This window comes from Tachypleus tridentatus, chromosome 12, assembly GCF_004210375.1.
Source record: "Tachypleus tridentatus isolate NWPU-2018 chromosome 12, ASM421037v1, whole genome shotgun sequence".
Taxonomy (NCBI): Eukaryota; Metazoa; Arthropoda; class Merostomata; order Xiphosura; family Limulidae; genus Tachypleus; species Tachypleus tridentatus.
Window position 1 is genome coordinate 8,267,220 of NC_134836.1, and position 19,998 is coordinate 8,287,217.

The window sequence follows — 19,998 nt, forward strand, 5'->3', positions numbered from 1 at the left end:
GAAGGCTTGTGGCATGCATGTGAAAATGTTTTGCATATAGAGGGCAGCAATGCATGTGAATAGCTATTTATATAAGAGAAGGAAATGCATTTTCAGTGGAGAAAGTAATGACATTTATAACATTATTACACTATATGTGATGAAGAGGGGAAATGTATGTGCTGCTTAACCAGTCTATAGAATGATATTCTTGATGTATTGAAAATGTGATTTAAATCATAAAATATAGAAATGTTCAATATAAGGAACACCTTGCCATTTTCTGATCTACCAAGGAATTTAAAAAAATGCAGAAAAACAAGTGGATAGTTTGATTCATCTCACACAAATACAGCTATTTCATTTTACATCAACAAATGTTTGTGTTAAAAAAATAACTATTTAAGTCCCAGCAAAAATAGTTACATAGTTCATAAAGTTAAAATTTGAAACTGAGTAACTGCACATTTTGGTTAAAATAGAGCGTTTAGTAACTTCTGTAGAGTAAAATAACAGTGGATAAAGACATCATTACCTTGTGAAATTTTAAAGCATATTTGGTCACACACCAAGATTTATAGAGGAGAATAATCAATAGTGCCATTCATATTCTTATACATAAAAGTATACATTTACTTCAATGGATTAATTCCCTCACGAATGATTAGCTGAAAAGATTCTAAAATCGTCACGTTACTCGTACATTTCAATTGTAACACCAGAATCACTTCCAAAAAGTTAATATTATTTTAAAAAAGTGGTGCTTACGTGTGTCAATTTCACCTACTGTTTATTTTTTATTGATACTTTATGGTAGTCTTCATATTATGAGAGACATTTAGTTATGTATGATATTGTGTTTCCTGTATAATATGATGTGCATAAGTTTTATTATTGTACAAATATTTTAAATAAGTAATATTTCATTGTTCATTTGTTTTTTAAAGCATAATAATGTTATCACTAGAATCTGGTATTTTCTTTACATGCAAGTACATTACAGATTCTGACGATATTTCTTTAATTGTTTTAGTGGTTCTGTGGGTGTATATAAAGCCACAAATAGAGGAACTGAGTTGTAACTTGCTGTTAAGAAGATTTATGTGACCGAGCAACCCGATAAAGAAGGTTTAATTACTGAACTATTAATATTGTGTGATGTGAAACATCTGAACATTGTGAACTATGTGGATAGTTACCTTGTAAGAGATGAACTCTGGGCAAGTGTTCTTAGTGTTACATATTAGTTAATTCTCCTGTAATTTAATTTTACATTCTGTAGAGTGTATGTCAAGGTAATACCTATTAAACTTAGTAGATCAATTTTGAGTAACACTTGGTTTAAGAATAATTTTACTTATTACTCTCACAGGTTTGCTTTTTTAAAATTTTAGTTGTAAATAATACATGATAATTTTTATGTGAGACTGTGGGTTACAGCAACAATTGATTTTGATACACTGATTTTCATTTCATTCTATATATAGTATTACCCTAAGTTTTCAAGCCATAAACAAAACACATTAAAACTGAACTAAATATGCTGCATATTTTTAAAAAAGGATTCCAGGATAAAAGCTACAATGTGGGATTGAACAATGTATCCTTGGTTTTGGAGGTGACTGATGAAGTAAGAACCATAATACAGTGGGGATACACTGTTTTTCAACCTTAACTTCCAATTTGCTCATCTTATGTAAGAAGATTAGTAATCAGGAGAGTGAGATGTGGGTTCTTGAGCCCACAACGTCCCACAAGATCTTAAATTTATTTGAATAAAGTGTCCAGTCTTAACTGTTTCACTTTTTTTTAATAGGCTTTCTCCTACAGTTAAAAGAGAACACCAATTCTACAGCATTTTCATGAAGTTCATTTTCCCCCTTCATTTTTGCATACAATTTGATAGCGATAATTTAACTTAACATGTGCAATGAATTTGGAATAAATATATTTCTTCACTATCTTTTCCATTTTGTTCATCTTCTGAATCTCTCGCACTGTTACCATCTTGCGATTCTATTATAGATTTTAAATCAATTTCATTAGTTTTTGTTAAAACATTCTTGGGAAGTTTCACAAAACTTTCCACGTTTACAGAATCATCTGCATCAATCTTCTCAATTAAAGTTTGGATTTCACTAGAATCATCATAACAAATAACTTCTTCACAATCTCTGCCATTATCAAGAATAAATCCACAGTTTCCAAAGCACTTTATTATGCATTCATCTTTTAAATGTTTGATTGAATGATGTGAAAATGCAATTGCATCTAACACGTCAGTTTTCATAGTCATTTCAGATGCTCCCTTACAGTCGTCCATATTTGTAACAATATGCTGAAAGATCAGTATTCTGTATTTCAATTTTATTAACTGTATAATTCCATTATCTAGTGACTGTAGAACTGATTTTGTACATGGAGATAGAAAGACTAAAGAAACGTTTGAAAGTTAAACTTTTGGGTGAGAAGTTGCATTATCTAGAAAAAGTAGAATATTTCTGTTTTCTTGTTCCATTCTTTTGTTTAATTTGTTCAAAAATTCCTCGAATATAGCACTTGTCATCCATGCTTTATTATTCACTTTCCATTTCACAGAAAATTGATTCTTCCTTAAATTTTTGAAACAGTGCAGATTTTCACTTTTACCGATTACCCATGGTTTCTCTAGTTTTCCATCATCAAATGCAACCAAAAGTACAGTCAATCATTTATTCGAATAGCAACCTTCGGAATAATGATGGCAGAAGAAATGAACAGAATATATTTAACCAATACTCACTGCAACAAAATGTCTGAGAATTTATTAATATTTAAACAAATTATTAATTAAACAAGAATTTATTAATATTTAAGGAAATTATTAATCAAATAAGAAATTAATATTTAATCAAAAACATTTTTTCTGCCTTACTCAGGTTCTGATCCTACTTGTTGATAGATGAGGCAGTTAAAAGATAGTTTTACATCCATGTTATGCAAATTCCATCATATAGAGGGCCTTTTATAAGAGAAATCTTGAGATAATGCTGCAAAATTTTGATATTTCCTGCTTGTACAGGTTTCCACCTTTTGCAGTTTCTGGCTTAAACAGGTTTTACTGTATTTATTTCAAAACATTGTTTTTCTCATCTCAGAATGGCACTGTTATAACAAAGTGTAAATAACTTCACAGTTCATGCTATAACTAATAATAAATATAATTGGTTTAAAAATGAATCCCTGAAAATAAGTTTCTCAATGGAAAGAATGAAACTGTTTACAATCAGACAGCAGTAAAGAAATATTCGATTTGATGTAGCTTGGTTTAAGATTAAGGTGAGGTTCTATATTGATAATAAGATTCCTTTTTAAGTTTTGACGTTAGCCAGCACCGATAATCCCAACTCGCATGTGTATGCAGTTTAGTAGGAAATGATAAAAGATACCTAACTGCTTTCTCTGACAAGGTTGGAAACTGTGCATTAATATGCAAGTAAAATAATGTTACTTTTGTTTTTTGTTATTAGTGTCCTATTGAGTTAAACCAAGTATATAAAAAATGAAAGTTAGTGGAAGGGCTGAGAGGGTTTATAATGACCAAAATGGGCCGATCGTGGTTCATTTTCAGTGATTAACGTGTCAGACTGTGGAGCTGAGCTAGAGTTACGTGGTTTGCATTAAGTTTCCCCTTTTTTGGTTATTAGAGGAGTGGGGATCAATCCTAGTGTCCAGTTTGACGTGAGTAGCAGAAGAGTTAGAGGTAATCCAACTTGTCCGTAAAATCCAAGGAGAAAGAAGCCTGAATGGAGAGAAAGAAAGGTACTTTCGCCCTTAAACAAACGACCTTAGGAGGAAGAGGACCCAGGAAAGCTGACCCTTCCTGGTCTATAAGACCAAAATCCCGACAAGGAGACGTAAGAGGTAGGGGCTGTTACCCCAAGTAGGCCTCGTGTAACATTCCATCAAGTAAACAAACACTACCAACAGCCATGTACTGGCACTTCTACGTCCTGGGTATTTCTTAGTAAACATGAACGTCACAGCACTTGTTGCGACGTAGCAAGAAAAACTGGCAAATGTGGTTGTTTGTAGATGAACCAGGAGCCAATGCTAAACATTCCATTGTAGTCACGTTTGTTGTTCTTACGTACTAGTCATTCCACGTGGAAAAGATGGACCATTTTCTTGTATTTATATTAGTTTTGTTGAAGAGTCTTGTACAAATTAATGTGTTACTTTAAAATAGTGTTTTCCGAAGAATCGGGGAGGTTGGAGGAAAGGTCCAAAAATAACAATGGAAGGAAGATAATATAGTGAAACGAGAATAACGTTTGCTCTTAAAGTTTTTGCTTGTTTTCTTCACATATTTATTCACTTATTGTTTATTTTTTAAATTTAGAAACAGGTAAAGAGAGTTTTCATTTTTACTCTCATGACATGCAAAAATTATTTTAATATGAAAGGTAGGAGTCTAACGGAAGAATGTTTGAGTTGAACTACAAAAGAATAGCGTGCTTGAAAAACATTTTCTAACTAAGCAATTACACCCGGTTTTGCATGACCATAAAGAAAGCTGATAAATCTTTTATACGTTGTTGTATAAATAGGAAATTCCTTCGGTGCTTAAATGTCAGGGTATCTATAATACATACAGCATTCGAAACCAAAGCAGTACGTCTCACAAGTCTCTGCTAAACTATATCAGTAGGATTTAGAATAACTAAATCCTATCACTATATAACAATGTACGAAAACAGTTAACCAGTGATTTTTGGTTTTCCAAAATCTCAATCCAGTCGATTTCATGCTTTTTATTTTGTTGTTTGTAAACAATAAAAAGAATGTATCTTACAACCTCTTTACTAGTGCCTTAAAGTCATTATTTTGCGCAAAGCTACACGAGATCTATAAATTAGGGAATTTATCAGTGTAAGACTAGAGGGAAGTCAGCTAGTCATTACAACCCACCCCTAAATCTTGGGTTGCCCTTTTACCATCGAATAGTAGGATTGAGTGTCACGTTATAACGCTCACACGATTTAAAAGGCAAGCATGTTTGAAGAGGAGTTTAACCCGTGACCTTCATAATTTGAGTCGAGCGCTCTAACCATCCGACCATGCCAGGCCTGCAGCTTGTTTTACCTAAACATTCATGAAAGGCATATGTTCGCTGAATATTTTGAGGTAATAGAGATTTACCTATTCTCTGTCACAGTTGTTACTGGCTGTTTTATTCTCGTTTTTAATGAGTATTTTCAGAGATGAAACAGAGCTGTATTCACAAAGATTTTGATTAGTTAGACCATTCCTTTCCCAGAAATTAACTTAGAATCAGTTCACTGCAGATCACAATAGTCACGAAGTACCAACTTTTCTGAGCTTCACTGTAGGTCTTTTGTTACAAAAGAACGATATAGCTCATAGAACTTAAAAGGATAGTAAGTGTTGAAATCGAAGTACTAAGAAATAATGTATAGTAATAACAAACGGACCTCTGTTTGTGTGTGTGTATGAAACTATTTCAACACAGCCACCAATATAAAACAGGTTTTGCTCTGAAACTGTACATTATACATTAAGATATGATATTTGTCCCACCACTGAAAATCCCTTAGTTTAAGCATTGGCTCAAAACTGGGTATTTTCAGCTGTCTAACATGCCACAAATAGTTCTGTACTAAAATAATTTGTACCTGGTTTATAATCCATCAGTTGTTTCTGACAATAGAAGTCATGAAAATAAGAATAAAATAAGATTAACTTGTACAAAGAACAAACTAGATCTGTTTCGCTTTGTTCAAGAAAATCGTTAGATAGTAACTGTCGTCTGACTTAGTTTGACTTTCATATTTCAACTTGCAGACAGTTAAAAAAATGAAAGTTCTATACCTGAAGGAAGAGTTTGAGAAAGAGGTGAAGTCAAAGTCTCGATTATCGATGGAAAAAGAAGAACTCCAGTGGAGACTGAAGCAAGCAATGGAGGTAAATCATTTGCTGTCAATAGTGTCTGATTGTATGTATTGTTTTATTGTACTTACAATTGCTTTGCTGTCAACAATGTCTGATTGTACGTATTGTTTTATTGTACTTACAATGGGAACAATGTCTGATTGTATATATTGTTTTCTATATAAAAATGAATGCAAGTGCTTTGTTATCAACAATATCTGATTGTATGTGTTGTTTCACTGAACTACAATGGGAACAACTGCTGTGTTGTCAACAATATCTGATTGTATGTATTGTTTCACTGTATCACAGTGGGTAAAATTGCTTTGTTGTGAACAATGTCTGATTGTACATTTTTTTTATAAGATAAGTACATAAATGAAAGAATTTTAGCCTCAAAACAAATACCCAGTACTAGGACACGAATGTGGTGGGTCATTATGTAGAATGCTAGGGCGTTTATTGTTTTTTAAGCACAAGCAGAAGTAAAACACAAATTGTGTTTGAGGGGGGAGGGAACATCTACTACCTAGTTAAACCTCAAATGCGAAGTATAAAAAAGAAAAGGAACAGTTCCATATGGTCTAGTTCATAACATCCTGTATCTTTACATTCTTTCACTGTTTGCAGAGAAAGGGTGGTTATTGGGAGAAAAATTGAATGAACATTTAGAACATTCGAAACTTATAAGATTCATTTATGATGTTTAAGTATATAGAACATTATAAATATTTGATCTTTATAAGGACTTTGAAATCTATATCTAGCGTCATCGGAATCCTGAATAAACTTTCACATGACGTGAAATGTCCAGTTCGAATGTCTGTGATCCTGAATGAACTCGATACTAGTCAAACACAAGGTCCTCTGAAACAATTTCATTCAAACAAATCAACACAAGAAAGGAACAAAAACGATAATTCTTGTGTCATCGAAGCCCTTAATGAACAAGCTACAAGAAAAGGACATACAGAGAATGATGATCAGACATCAAGACAACAGAGTAATCTCAATTTGAACGTGTCTCACCCAAGAAATGATGAACGTGAAGATAAAGAATCTCATCCAGTGACAGGTCATCACCATTATTCTGTAAGATCCAAAGAGCACGACACCTTCACTGAGCGTTTGTTTAGATAAAGGTTCCAGACTAGCGGGAGAGTAGCTAGTCATGTGGTAATGACTACTAACTCTTGGACTACTCTTTTAACAACACATAGAGAGATTGACCGTCACATTATAACGACCCCACGGCTGAAAGAGCGAGGATGTTGTGGTGTGACGTGGATTCAAACCCTTGACTATCGGATTACGAGTCGAGTGCCTTAATCACCTGGCGATTCCATGCTAGGTAGATTTGAGGGAAGGCACCTAGTAAACCGCACCTACCCCTCCCCCGACTCATAGACTAATCGAATAATGAAATTTTATATTCACTCTTATGACCCCTAAGGCTTTTTCCATAGAATGTTTTATTCTAGTGAGTAGGAAATTAAGGAAATTATTCTGTACCTTAAAGAAAACTGAAACCTAAATTTTCTCATTACCCTAATCACTTAGTTAAGGATATCTGTATTCAATTCGGTCAGTGAATCCTGGTCTATTATACTAAGTAGAATAAGAAACATATTAAAAATTAAAAAATAAAGCACCATTTTTATACCAGCAGCAGTTCTTTACTAACACATGAAATATTATTTATTCTGTGTTTAAAATAGTAACTCCTTTTGGAGATATGTATTTTATTCACGACCAGTGTTTTGAAATATTTCGGATCGTTGTGTCTTTATATTAAGCTAATCGTCTCAACAATAGCCTGATATCCAATGAAGCTTACCATATTAAACATGACATTCTAGCAGTGTGTGATTAATTTTCACTCAAGAAAAAGGTGCGAGAAAGCCACTGAATGTTTTATTAGTTCTTACAATAATTTAACAGAAGAAATAAATACAACAATATCAACAACAACACTGTTAGATCACAGAGTCCAAGTGAGAGACCAGAAGTCCCTGAGGTTTAAGAGTTAGCGGAGGAGAAAGAATGAGATAATTGTCGAAGACCCACCAGAGGTCACTGGGATAGAAAGAAGAAAAGATGTCCGCTGATGGACGTGGAGTTCTGATTTGATTTGACAGACCATTCACATCTATACAAAACAGACAGATACAAAAAATTCAACAGATCCTTTATATACGGTCAAATGTTTAAATAATTTTTAAGCGAAACAAAAAATAGAATTTTTAATCAGTTGCCAAATTTTGTGTTATCCGTTGTTTCCAAAGCTGAGCATAAAAACTAATACATAACTAACCTTATCCCGTGCAGTGGATCGATTCCTCTAGTGGTAGATAAGGCCGCTGTATCCGGGAGCGTTCAGGTAGCCACTTCTGTAGATGCCACCAACTTGGCCGTAAGCTGCGGACAGTTTTCCGTAAGCACCGTAGCCGTGGGCAGCAGACAGGCCAGAAGCACCATAAGCTCCGTGTACGTAACGACTGTAAGCGTCAAGGGAAACTGGAAGCGGATTTGTTGCTCAAATTGTGGGCACTGCCGTAAGCAGCGTGGGCAACGCCGATGTTGTGGTAGCCAGCTTGCTTGTCGTATTTGAAGGCTTTCTCGTAGCTGGAACCCTTATTGCGGGCGTAGGCACCTTGATCGTGGTATTTGGCTCGAGCGGCACCAACAGCACCATAAGCTTTGAGGTTACGGAGGGCAGCGCTGGTCTAAACGCCAACAGCACTATGGGCAGTCTGGCAGTAACGGGAGTGGCCAGTTAGAGCGCCGAAGCCAGTGGCACCAGCGGCGCTGTTCAAGTAGCCAGCTCCGTAGGTAGGCTACATAAAGTCCGTGGGTACGAGGGCTGGACCATGGGCATATTAGACACGTACGCCGGCGTAGGCAACGGCAACCAGCATATAAACAATAGCTAACTGCAAAACAGAAGAAATAAAGAGTGGTTAGCATTAGGACAAAAGATGTAAGGTTAGAATAAATTCAAAAGACTTAGGGAATTCACTAGTGAAATGAATCAGATCTAACATTTCGTCAAATATGTTTGTTAGATACAATACTGCTGTATAACAGTTATACATATTTAACTGAACCCTATAAGAAACACACGTAATTACTGTAATGAAACTGCTAATGTAACGTTCGTCATAAGTTAGGTTTTGGTTCCATCTTACCAGAGAGCGACTACTGTTCTCTATGAAAGAACGTAGTTTGTTATTAACCAATTCACTCACCACTTTCTTGTTTGTAGAGTTTATTAAACCTCTGAGACTATGGAGTAAGCAAGTGATACCTAAGGAATTCTCAGACGCTGTATTTATACCATGAAGATCTGCCAAAAAAAACAAAGCAAAAACGGTTATGATGCTCTCCTTTCCACACGCCTGCTTACTGCAATGACCACAGGGTGGTAGTCCGGATGTGAGTTACAGGGATACTAAATAAAACTGGGACATGCAACACACGTTCGGACTGGAAGGCTAGGAGGAGTCCAGATTTGATTTTTTCTTGTCTTTATGAAAATAGGTTGGCATTTGTCGTCTGAGTGTTGGAAATAGAAAAATCCACACACTATCCGTCGATCGTTGAAAGTTAGACTTTATTAACTTTGCTACAGAGATAATCCGTCAACGTTTTGCACTTAAAAAAAAACAAAAAACTTTCAAAGTGAGAATCCTGTCACTGAAGACAACGTGCTAATTTCCGGGAGCCGCCTTGCTTTCCTTTCCAGATTGAACGAGGTGAAAAAGAAACGGGGAAAATAATGGGGTAATGAAGTGAAACATATTGCTGCTCTCTATATGAAGTATTTACAATGTAATTCATCAACGTGATTTGAATTATTGTGCAAAATATCTTACAACTAAGGAACTTTCTGACTTGATAGTTGATGTTTTCGAGCAGTTATACAATGGGGTATGTGTTTTGTCAACCACGAGGAATCTAACCCCGATTTTTAGCAGTGTAAATCCGTAAAGTTAGTGGTGATCCACGTCCACTGGAGAACCTGACTGATTACACAGAGGCTTTTTATTAAATACTAGACGAAAACCTTAATACTTTGCGTTTAAATGTACTAACTTTGTATACGATATCTAGTATTAAAACACACGAAAAGCGAAGTAATAAAACGCATCTTATTTTCCTTTATTTTTGTCAGAAAATAAAGATATATGAAATAACAAATATTAGATTGCTTACAAAACCTATAATTAGAAACATTAATATTTCCTATTATGTGAATAATTAAAAAAATATCTTATTTCTGTTATCATAGTGTTTGCTTGCTTAATGTATTAAGATTAACGATGTGTTATCAATATTGTTCCTTCCACAGGGATCACATCTCGAATTTTAATATTAAAAGATTTTAAGAAGCTTATATAAGTTTAGGAAAATATAAATATTTCGTACATGAATGTTATGATTTCAAGGATTTTCTGCGAACCTTAATATCATGAAAGATACAACAGCTTATGAGAATCTAAACGATTTACTTAGTACGTTACACTCTTTTTATTTTTTCAAGTGCATCGAAAATTGACAGGTAATAATAAATACTGAAAACGAAAATGTAGATGGCAGTAAACCCTGTTCTGCTTCTATGAAGGTGTAGCAGTTCAGATAATGTTGAATAATCTAGCAGTAAAGATTGAAAGTTTTCTATAAATTGCATATTCGAATATATGTTGCTTTCTTATTTTTTTATACCTAGCAATAGAGCCTCTCTTGTTTTTGTACTTCTAGCTTGACTTATTTTCGTATTTTAGGCTTTGTTTTTATAGTTTCAGCTCGGCTTGTTTTTCCGTTTAGGTTTAGTGTTTTTGAAATTTAGGCTCAGTTTAATTTTGAAATTCTTTTTCTGAAGCAGCTTGAGAAATATTCCATCGCTAGGTAGTTACGAGCACTGCGTGTTATTTAGTGTGCACTAAAATATTTAATTCACAACGACCTTTAAAAATTGTTTGTGCATTTTTTCGCATTCCTTCAAATTAGAACTTTAATAAGATTAAAATAAGAGTGAAAATTACATTTAAAATCAATTTTGTTATTCACATCTTTTGTGATGAATTCCAAAATAAATCAATTATGAGGTATTTGATTAAAACGTTGCACTAAAACAGAACTTTCGTCACCTTTCATAGGCTTAAGAAACCTCAATGTTTTTATATCAGTAGACAAAGTTATTGTATTTGCTCAAATAACACAACTACATCTCAGAAAAAATACAGTTTTAGCCATAAGACATGAAAATAACTTAAGGAATATAATTTTACTGTAAAATTCTTTCCATGACCATATTACTTTTGGTCGAGAATACATGTTAGTGTCTTCAGTTAGGCGAATCATAACTGACATGTAGAACAAATGTGTAATGTGACTACAGTAAAGCGACGGTTAGAACATGCCATTGGATGCATGCTAATGATACCAAGTAATACTTAGAACATGCCACTGGATTTTTTCTTGATACCATCAGGAGGAGGTTCAAATGTCTTAGAATGTTTTGTCATCATTATGTACACATAGAACAGAAACATAGAGGAAGCTGACGTAGTAAACAGCTGTAACTGGAAGCTGACGTGGTAAACAGCTACAGCCGAAACATAGAATAAGTGGATGTTCGTAGACAGCTATAACTGAAACACAGAGTAAGGTGATGTAGGGGACAACTATAACTGAAACATAGAATATGTTGATGTGGTAGACAGCTATGACTGAAACACAGAGAAGCTGGCGTGTTGTAACTTCACATTTGGTCTGATGTTCTTAGTGTATTAACTACTAAACACTAATATTCCTCTGCATCATGTTGTATAATTGACAAAATATATTGAAAAGATCAACGTCACATGAGTAAAGACAGTCATGGTTTGTAGCTTTGTGGATATATATGATATATTTGTAAATGGTGTATTGATAGCGCAGGTATCATTCAAGTATTTTTTGCAAAATTCACTAACAGATATAAAAACAAATGTTTAAACATTAGCTTGAAATAAACAACACTTGTTTCTGTTTACGTAATTGAAATTATGGGGAAAAAGAAACACAGGTAATTAATGCTTTGCATAAAAATGAAACTTGTCGGAATTGCACTCAGAAACGTAACATTTCTAAGGGGACGGGGTCATGAGAGCATTTAGTATTTAAAGTCTTATAAGAGGATGGAACCTGTAAGGTCATTCAGGTGGAAGGATAATGTCTTTGAGTAATTTCAACATCAGATTGACTCAAAGCATCAAAGCATTCCCACAACTAAACGCAGAATGTAAGGTATTCATGGAGGTTGTAGAATCAAGAAAACCCCCTAGTGGCTCAGCGGTATGTCTGCGGACTTACAACGCGAAAAACCGGGTTTCGATTCCCGTGGTGGACAGAGCACAGATAGCCCACTGTGTAGCTTTATGTTTAATTCAAAACAACAACAACAACAGAATCTTTTATGTCTGACAATAGTTAATTAAATCAACGTTACAAAGGACCACAAATTTAAGAAAAAGCCTATTTTGAATTAATAATTTTGTTTGCTTGTTTGTTGTGACCTCCCAACGGCACAATGGTATGCCTGTGTACTCACACCACTAGAAATTGGGTTTCGATACCCGTGGTGGGCAAACAACAGATAGTTCGTTGTACAGTTTTGTGCTTAATTCGAAACAAACAAATACTTTGTTGAATTTCGCGCACAGCTATACGAGTGCTATCTGCGCTAGTCATCTAATTTAGCAGTGAAAACCAGCTAGTCGTCGTCACACACCGCCACGTCTTGCGCTATTCTTTTACTAATTCACAAAACAGACAAAGCGGGATTGACCGTAACATTATAATACCCCCACGAATGAAAAGGCGACTCTTAGCTTGCGATTCATGCGTCATAACCACCTGGTCACAATTGGCCATTGAGTTTTCTGTGCTCTATCCATCATGGGTATCGAAATCCTATTATTAGCGTCGTAAGCTTGTAAACTTACCGTTGAGCCACTGGTGGCGAACTGATAAGAAAAAAAGCAGTGCTGTCCAGTTGTTGCAGTTTGTTAAGTATGTCGCAAAAGTTTGACCAAACAAAACAAAATAAAAAATCTCCCCAGAAAAACATTACAAGTACCAGCAGGGGTGGATGTCGCGCAAATCAAGATGAGTTAAAATGCAGTCAGTGAGAACCGCTGCATCAGAGAAATGGTAACTAGTCAAGAGTACTCGCTGTCAACTCTTGGGTTGCTGAGGAATAGTATAAATTAACCTTTTCTCCTAGAGCTTAACCACAATCCAAAGTGCAAAGCGTGCTTCTGCGGTAACAAGACGCGAACCAATAATCCTCAGGCTTACAGTCGATGTTCGCTATAAGTCTAGGTAACGACTCGTTAGGTGTAAAAAAAATACTGTTTATGGAGAAGACTCGATTCTTCTTCATTGTGGTAATATTCATTAAACTTACAACCCAGCCTCCCTGGTTATGAGATTTGACATAAATTGGCATTAACATTTGTAGGAATTGAAGAAAATTCTAAAAACAAACAAACAAACATCATCACCAAAATATGATTTCGTTAATTAAATGATATTGACAAACAATGATATATAACCTTTCAGGACTTGCTGACAAATATTAGTATATTAGGTGATAAAAACTTTGCTCTTTGTACGATGTTATATTCTATACTATTAGAATAAAACATAGTGTTTTAAGAATGAAATAAGTGGATGATTGACACTACTAAACGCTAAAGCGACTTTTCGATTCTAAAGTATTCGAATTTGATCAAAAGTTAAGCCCCAGATCAAGTTAGACATGAATTGTTTAGTTTATTAAGAGTATTTAATTTGTTATAATAATACCTAGTTTATAAGGTGAAAAGTTCATGGGGAAGATTGGGGTTACGTTTTGAAATTATATTGCTGTTTTTTTAAAAATATATTTACGTAAAGTTAAAGCAAGTTAATTAGGTTAACCTTTTCGACATGCCCTTCACCGTAAACTCTTCTCTCTCTCTCAATGTTTGGGTATGATATGTTCGTACTCTGGAGGGTCAGGCTTAACCTCTTCCTCCTTCCCGTATTTATGTGGTCGTGCAGTATTTGATAGTGATAGTTATTGCAGTTTTGGGTCAGAGTGAACTGAATATTACTCCGACCCTTTTCAGGGCAATGCTCATGTATTGTTATACATATATGGGTATTGTTTTGCTCTTTCAGTAAAATGTCAAGTTTGTTGGTGGCACTTTTTAAAAAAAAATTGTTTATCATTATATGTGTGTGTGTGAATATATATATATATATATATATATATTTTAAAATTATATATTTATTATTATTATTATTTATTTATATATTTATTTATTTATTATTATTATTTTTTATCTTTAAAATATATGTTGACAGGGGAAAGGTGTTTAGGAGGTGTCTGAGGTACCCCTCTAATTCGCATAGTAATTCGTTTTACATCCAATTTTTATCGAAGTACGTTATTGTACAATGTAGGAGTCTATCTGGTGTGGTTGGTATGTTCGAATATTTGACCTTCACCGTTCGCTCTCTCTCTCTATCAGTATTTGGGTATTTTGATGTTTGTCTACCCAGGAGGGTCAGATTTCTTTAACCTTCCTCCTTTCTTGAGATTTTGGTTTTCTTTTTCATTTATTTATTTATTTTTTTACTATTTTTTTAACGGTCAAGCGTATTTACATATGGTACACGAAGGCCAGAGTAACCACCACTTATTCAGGTCCCTTTCAGGGCAATGTCCATGCACGATCTACACATACACTTGGTACAAATAAAACATTTCTCTTACAGTTCCATAGATTATTTGCACTTTCATCAGTTAGATATTAATTAGAAAACGTTTACATGAAAAAAAACAAAAACTTTCAGTGTTTTGTAATTAATCTCTAAACTAATGTGGAGTTTAGTTAATAGGTGGCCTTTTATTATTATTTTTTTACATATTTATTTTGATTTAGAAAGTATATATTCACTGGGGAAAGGCGTTTAGGTCTATCATCATGATGCAAACAATACCTGTCAAGTTCGCTCACGAGTTCATTTTTTCTCCAATTTTTATTAAAATAATTTATTTTATTGTACTATGTAAGAATCTATCTGCTATTTTGTCGATATGTGCATATTTATGCGTAAATTTGGAAGATGTTGCTCTAGGTACTTTATAAGCTGTTGTGAGTAATGTATTTTGTATTGTTTTTAGTTTTGTTTGCAGTTGTTTTTTGCTTACGTTTATCCATGCAGGAGCTGCATAGTCAGTGATGGGTCTAATGTATGTTTTATATATTTTCATAATATTGTCTGCTGTAGCTCCACTGTTTTTGCCAGTTAGACTCCTAGTATAGTTTGTTCTTCGCGAAATTTTTGTTCTAATATTATTTATGTGGTTTACCCACATTAGTTTTGAATTGAACGGAAGTACTAAGAATTTTGCTGATGTAGCAATCTGGAGTTGTTCACAATTCATGTAGATCTCTGGTTGTACTTTTGTATGTTTAATTAATTTTGTGAATACTGCTAGTTGTGTTTATTTTGATTCTGAATTTTTGGCAATATTCACTTATTCTATTTAATTGTGGTTGTATGTTTGTGGCAGCTATTGCTGGTAGTGGTGCATTTTTCCAGATTGCTACATCATCTGCGAACTGTGATAAGTATCCATTATTTAGATCTTTTAGAGGCATATTATTCACGTACATGATGAATAGGATAGGGCTAACTACCCCTCCTTGAGGGACACCAGCTTCTGGAGTGAAACTCTCAGAGAATGTCCCTTCAACATCTATTCTGCATAATCTGTTTTCCAGAAAGTTTCACAGCCAGCGAAGTCCCATTTCTTGCATTTGGAACCGGAGACCGTTGTGTTATACAGTGTCGAATGCTTTCTCAATGTCGAGAAAGTAAGCGACAGTGCATTCTCTTTTATTAAAACTATCTACAATTGTTTCTGTTAATCTGACTAAGTGGTCTGTTGTCTGTCTGAATTTTCTGAAACCATTTTGTTCTTCTGGTAATTTTGATGTTGTCTCCAGGAATGCGGAGAGTCTGTTACAAATTATTCTCTTTAGAATTTTGCTTACACAGCTGGTCAGGCTGATTGGTCTGTAGCTATTTGGGTTATTGGCTGACTTTCCTTCTTTGTGGAACATTAATACATAAAGTTATTTACTTTATTATTGTAGTATGTGTTCATGTCTGGGTCGTTATTTGTTTTGAACGTATTTTCAAGTTGTTTGAACATTTCGGCTTTTTGTTTATTTGTATATGCTGTGGTGTTATTGTGCACTAAAGGCGGGTATTTTCTTGATGTTGTATCTGCATTTTTTAGTCTTTTTAGATGTGTCCAAAATTGTTTCGGGTCTGTTTTTTTCGTTAAGTTTAGTGCAGAAGTCGTTCCATTTTTCTTGTTTTAATTGCTTAACTTCTACTCTAATTTGGTTTCTTATTCTGTTTATTTGTGTTTTTAATTCGCTATCACTTGTGTCCATGTATTGTCGTCTGTGCTTTATTAGTGTTAACAGGTGTTTCTATGTGTTATTTTTTGTTTTATGTTCTTGTTTAGGTATTGTCTGATTTGCTGCGGTTTGAAGGCATTCCGTAGTTATTTGACAGTAATTATCAATATCTATTTTATTTTTAGCTGTTGTTATAATTTTATTTGGTAATCGATGGTCTAATTGTTTTTGATATTATTTCCAATTTGCTTTTTTGTAATCGAATATTTCTTTTCTCTGTATAATATTTTTATGTGGGGGTGAGATCGAAGACACACCATATGGGGAGATGATTGCTGTCTACATCTCTTCCCACTTCAATTTTTTATAAGCTTTTTGCTCATGTTGCACGGCTAGTATGTCACTAGTATTAGTGGCATACGCTGTATGAAAAGGTGTATCGTTATTCAATAAGGCTATATTATGTTCATCTATAAATTGTAGGAGTAGCCTTCCATTAGCATTTGTTGAATTACAGCCAAAATTAATATGTTGTTTAGATCTCCTATTAAAATGGTATTGTGATTGTGGGAAAAGATGTTGTTTATTAAGTTTAAGTCTATTTTGTGGGTGTACAGTACATTCCTGCTATTGTGACTATTAAGCGATTACTTTACAGGACATCTGTAATTATATTTTCGTTTCGATTGCTGATTTGAATTTCTGACACTGTAAGACTTGTTTTGTATAGCAACAGCATTCCTCTACTTGTATCCTGATTATTTAATCTGTCTTTTCTAAAAGTTATATAATATGGTATTTTAAATCTACTGTTAAAAAGAAATATGTCCTGATTATTTCATTGTAATCATGTTACCGAGCAAGTGTGTCTTGAATTATGTTGGTGATATTCATCTTTTTACTAATAAAATCCAATACAAAATATTTTGCAATACATTTAATACAATAAGGAATACAATTTAAACTTTTCTTAATTTATTATTTAACAATACCAAACATGAAACGTGATATATATAAGTACACAGATAATTACTATTTACAATGAAAATGCCATTTGAAGTACTTTTGCGTACATTCAGTTGTTTTTCCAATCTGAAAGATACAGGGTTGTCAAACGTATATTTTTCGTTTTTATTATTCTGTTGCTGATATCTGTGGTGTTTTCTACGTATTGCAGCTTGTTTTTTCTTCTCTTTTCACAACGTAAACAACCCTTAAAGTAACAAGAAATCAATGAAAGACACGCGGAACAGCGACTTACAACTATGAAGGCGTGATTACACAGATTTTTTCCAGGCTTTGTTATATAACTGTTGGTAATACAACGTATCCTGAGCAAATGGGTCCTTATTGACTGTGCTCAATTCGCATATTTACTACCTGACTTATCTCTCAAATTGTAAACTTGTTTTTGGCTCTTAACTACATTTGGGGAGACAACATATTAAGTCATACTGAATAATTTCTGTTTTTCCTTGTTGAAACTATTAAGTGGGTAGAGTAAATAATTAAATGCAAAACACAATAACAGCAGCTTCTACAGGAGGTAAATTATGACTTTAATAACTACATCGTATCGTCCTTTGTTGTTTTTTTTAATTTCGCGCAAAGCTACACAAGGGCTATCTGCGCTAGCCGCCCCTAATTTAGCAGTGCAAGACTAGAGGGAAGGCAGCTAGTCATCACCACCCACCGCCAACTCTTGGGCTACTTTTTTTACCAACGAATAGTGGGATTGACCCTCACATTATAACGTCCCCACGGCTGAAAGGGCAAGCATGTTTGGTGCGACTGGGATTCGAACCCGTAACCTACAGATTACGAGTCGCACGCCTTAACACGCTTGGCCATGCCAGGTTTATATAGACTTGACCAACCTTAACTTTTATTCATAACCTTTTCAAATTGTGAAAACATTTCTTTCACTATAGATTATTGTGTTTCTTGTATTTGTACTTATGTATAAACCATATACTGCTTTGCTAAAGACAATATCTGAAGAAGACAGATCAACACTCATTCGAAGAGTGTTGTACGTTCTCCCAAAACTAAATCATTTCATTATATATATAGATTGTTGTTTACAAACTCATTGTAATGTGGTTCCTTACTCAAGCATTAAAAGGAATATTTCTTGTGCCTTATGTTACAGGTTTAATTATTATTTTGTTTAACGTGTTGAAAATTAACAAATATTTTATCGTATATTTAAATCGATAAATAAGATAAACTCACTAGCTTGTTAATAAGATAAACTCACTAGCTTGTTTATAACGTAATGTTTTTCTAGCAGAGACTTAATAGTGAAACAGCAGAATTGTTTTAAGTTACACATATGATTAATAATGTGCATATGCTGAAAATGTGAAGTGTTAGAGTAGCATTTTTTGTGTATTGAACTGTTGACCATATAATGTTTTTTTTCCTTAGGATGATTCTAATACTCCTATGTATTTTTAGTATATAATTTACAGCCAATTGTATAAGAACTAAATTTTTATTTTTACACTTTCCTAAAGAATTTGTAACTGTATAAAGTGTTTTATTAAAGAAATTAAAAGTAACAGAATTCTCTGTATATTATTAGGTGCCTGGAGCTTCAACACAAGAAACTTCCTTTTCATTTCGTTCACCAGTACAACTTGTTGCCTCTGTTGCACCCACTCTTTCATTTTTCAATTCTAATGTCTCCCCATTTGGATTCTCAACCCCTACACTTTCATTCCAGCCAACGTAAGTCTAATCTGTGTGTTTTTAATTTTCATTGGATGCGACATTTTGTACATTAGAATTAGATGAAATTGTTCTTTATTTTAAATATGTGAAAAGCTTTTAACAATGATTATTTACACAAACAAAACTCATATTTGTTGTTCCTATACAAAAGTTAAAAAGGAATTGTTTAACAATGCATTTAGTATTTTTAGAATTACAACTGTGTAAAATTCCTAAGTTGCTAACTTGTGAAAGATAGGTTGAATATTACAGAGAATTGCTAGATGTAAGAAGTTATAATTTTTTATGGGTGTTGCTAAGTAAACTTGTTTTTTTCCAGGTCTTCAGAAAATCCCTTCAGTGTTTCTGCAATCAATAAAAATCCTCCTCGGAAGATCAGGCGAACTGTAAGAAGAACGGCTCGCAAATAATGAAAAAGCAAATATGTTAAATGTGTTGTGTTATACAGCACAAGGAAGCACAGCGTGCTTTGTATTGTACAATATGTATTTTAAGACAGGCTTTGAGAACCATGATAAAATTATATAGTGGTCAGATTTGACATATTTTAAAGTGAAAAAACTTCCTGTAGCAGAGTGTAGGTTGAATTTTGATTTTTTTAACCATGAAAAATTAGCCAGTATAAATAAAACTTTTTTTTCTTCATGTTTGTCTCTTTTGGTTGTTCTTTTCATCTTTGTATTGAGAAAAACAGTGAACTTTATATTGTTTATTCCTGGGCATGGAAACCTTAGAATTTCATTTTACAGACAAAAAGTAGGAATAAAAAAGGGTGAATTACATGTGCCTCAGTGATGCTTCTAAGACATGGATGGAAAATATATATAATTATTATGATGCTACAAATCTGCATATGGGTAATTTTGGCTGACATAACATG

The 19,998-nt window shown here is 33.8% G+C and overlaps 1 protein-coding gene and 2 long non-coding RNA genes across 3 annotated transcripts in view; 2 read left to right on the plus strand and 1 right to left on the minus strand.

The window, feature by feature from the left end:
* LOC143234864 (uncharacterized) overlaps positions 1-19,998 on the plus strand; it is a 208,583-nt gene that overhangs the window by 109,220 nt on the left and 79,365 nt on the right. The gene's annotated exons all lie outside the window — the stretch shown is intronic.
* Positions 5,531-19,632, plus strand: LOC143234000 (uncharacterized). Its single transcript, XM_076470983.1, has 3 exons — positions 5,531-5,943; positions 18,970-19,115; positions 19,438-19,632. Exons 1-3 carry the CDS (start codon positions 5,836-5,838, stop codon positions 19,526-19,528), a joined length of 345 nt encoding a protein of 114 aa, XP_076327098.1. The 5' UTR covers positions 5,531-5,835; the 3' UTR covers positions 19,529-19,632.
* Positions 7,812-8,444, minus strand: LOC143234602 (uncharacterized). Its single transcript, XR_013018731.1, has 2 exons — positions 8,225-8,444; positions 7,812-8,059 (listed from the first exon to the last, which is right to left on the minus strand). It is a non-coding gene; the product is annotated as an uncharacterized LOC143234602 (long non-coding RNA).

What these genes read in the sequence shown, in the direction of transcription:
- LOC143234000 (XM_076470983.1), top strand. Translation starts at nt 5,836, where the DNA reads ATGAAAGTTCTATACCTGAAGGAAGAGTTTGAGAAAGAGGTGAAGTCA. An exon ending in GACTGAAGCAAGCAATGGAG is followed by an intron (nt 5,944 to 18,969) that starts GTAAATCATTTG and finishes GTATATTATTAG; the next exon opens with GTGCCTGGAGCTTCAACACA. An exon ending in ACACTTTCATTCCAGCCAAC is followed by an intron (nt 19,116 to 19,437) that starts GTAAGTCTAATC and finishes GTTTTTTTCCAG; the next exon opens with GTCTTCAGAAAATCCCTTCA.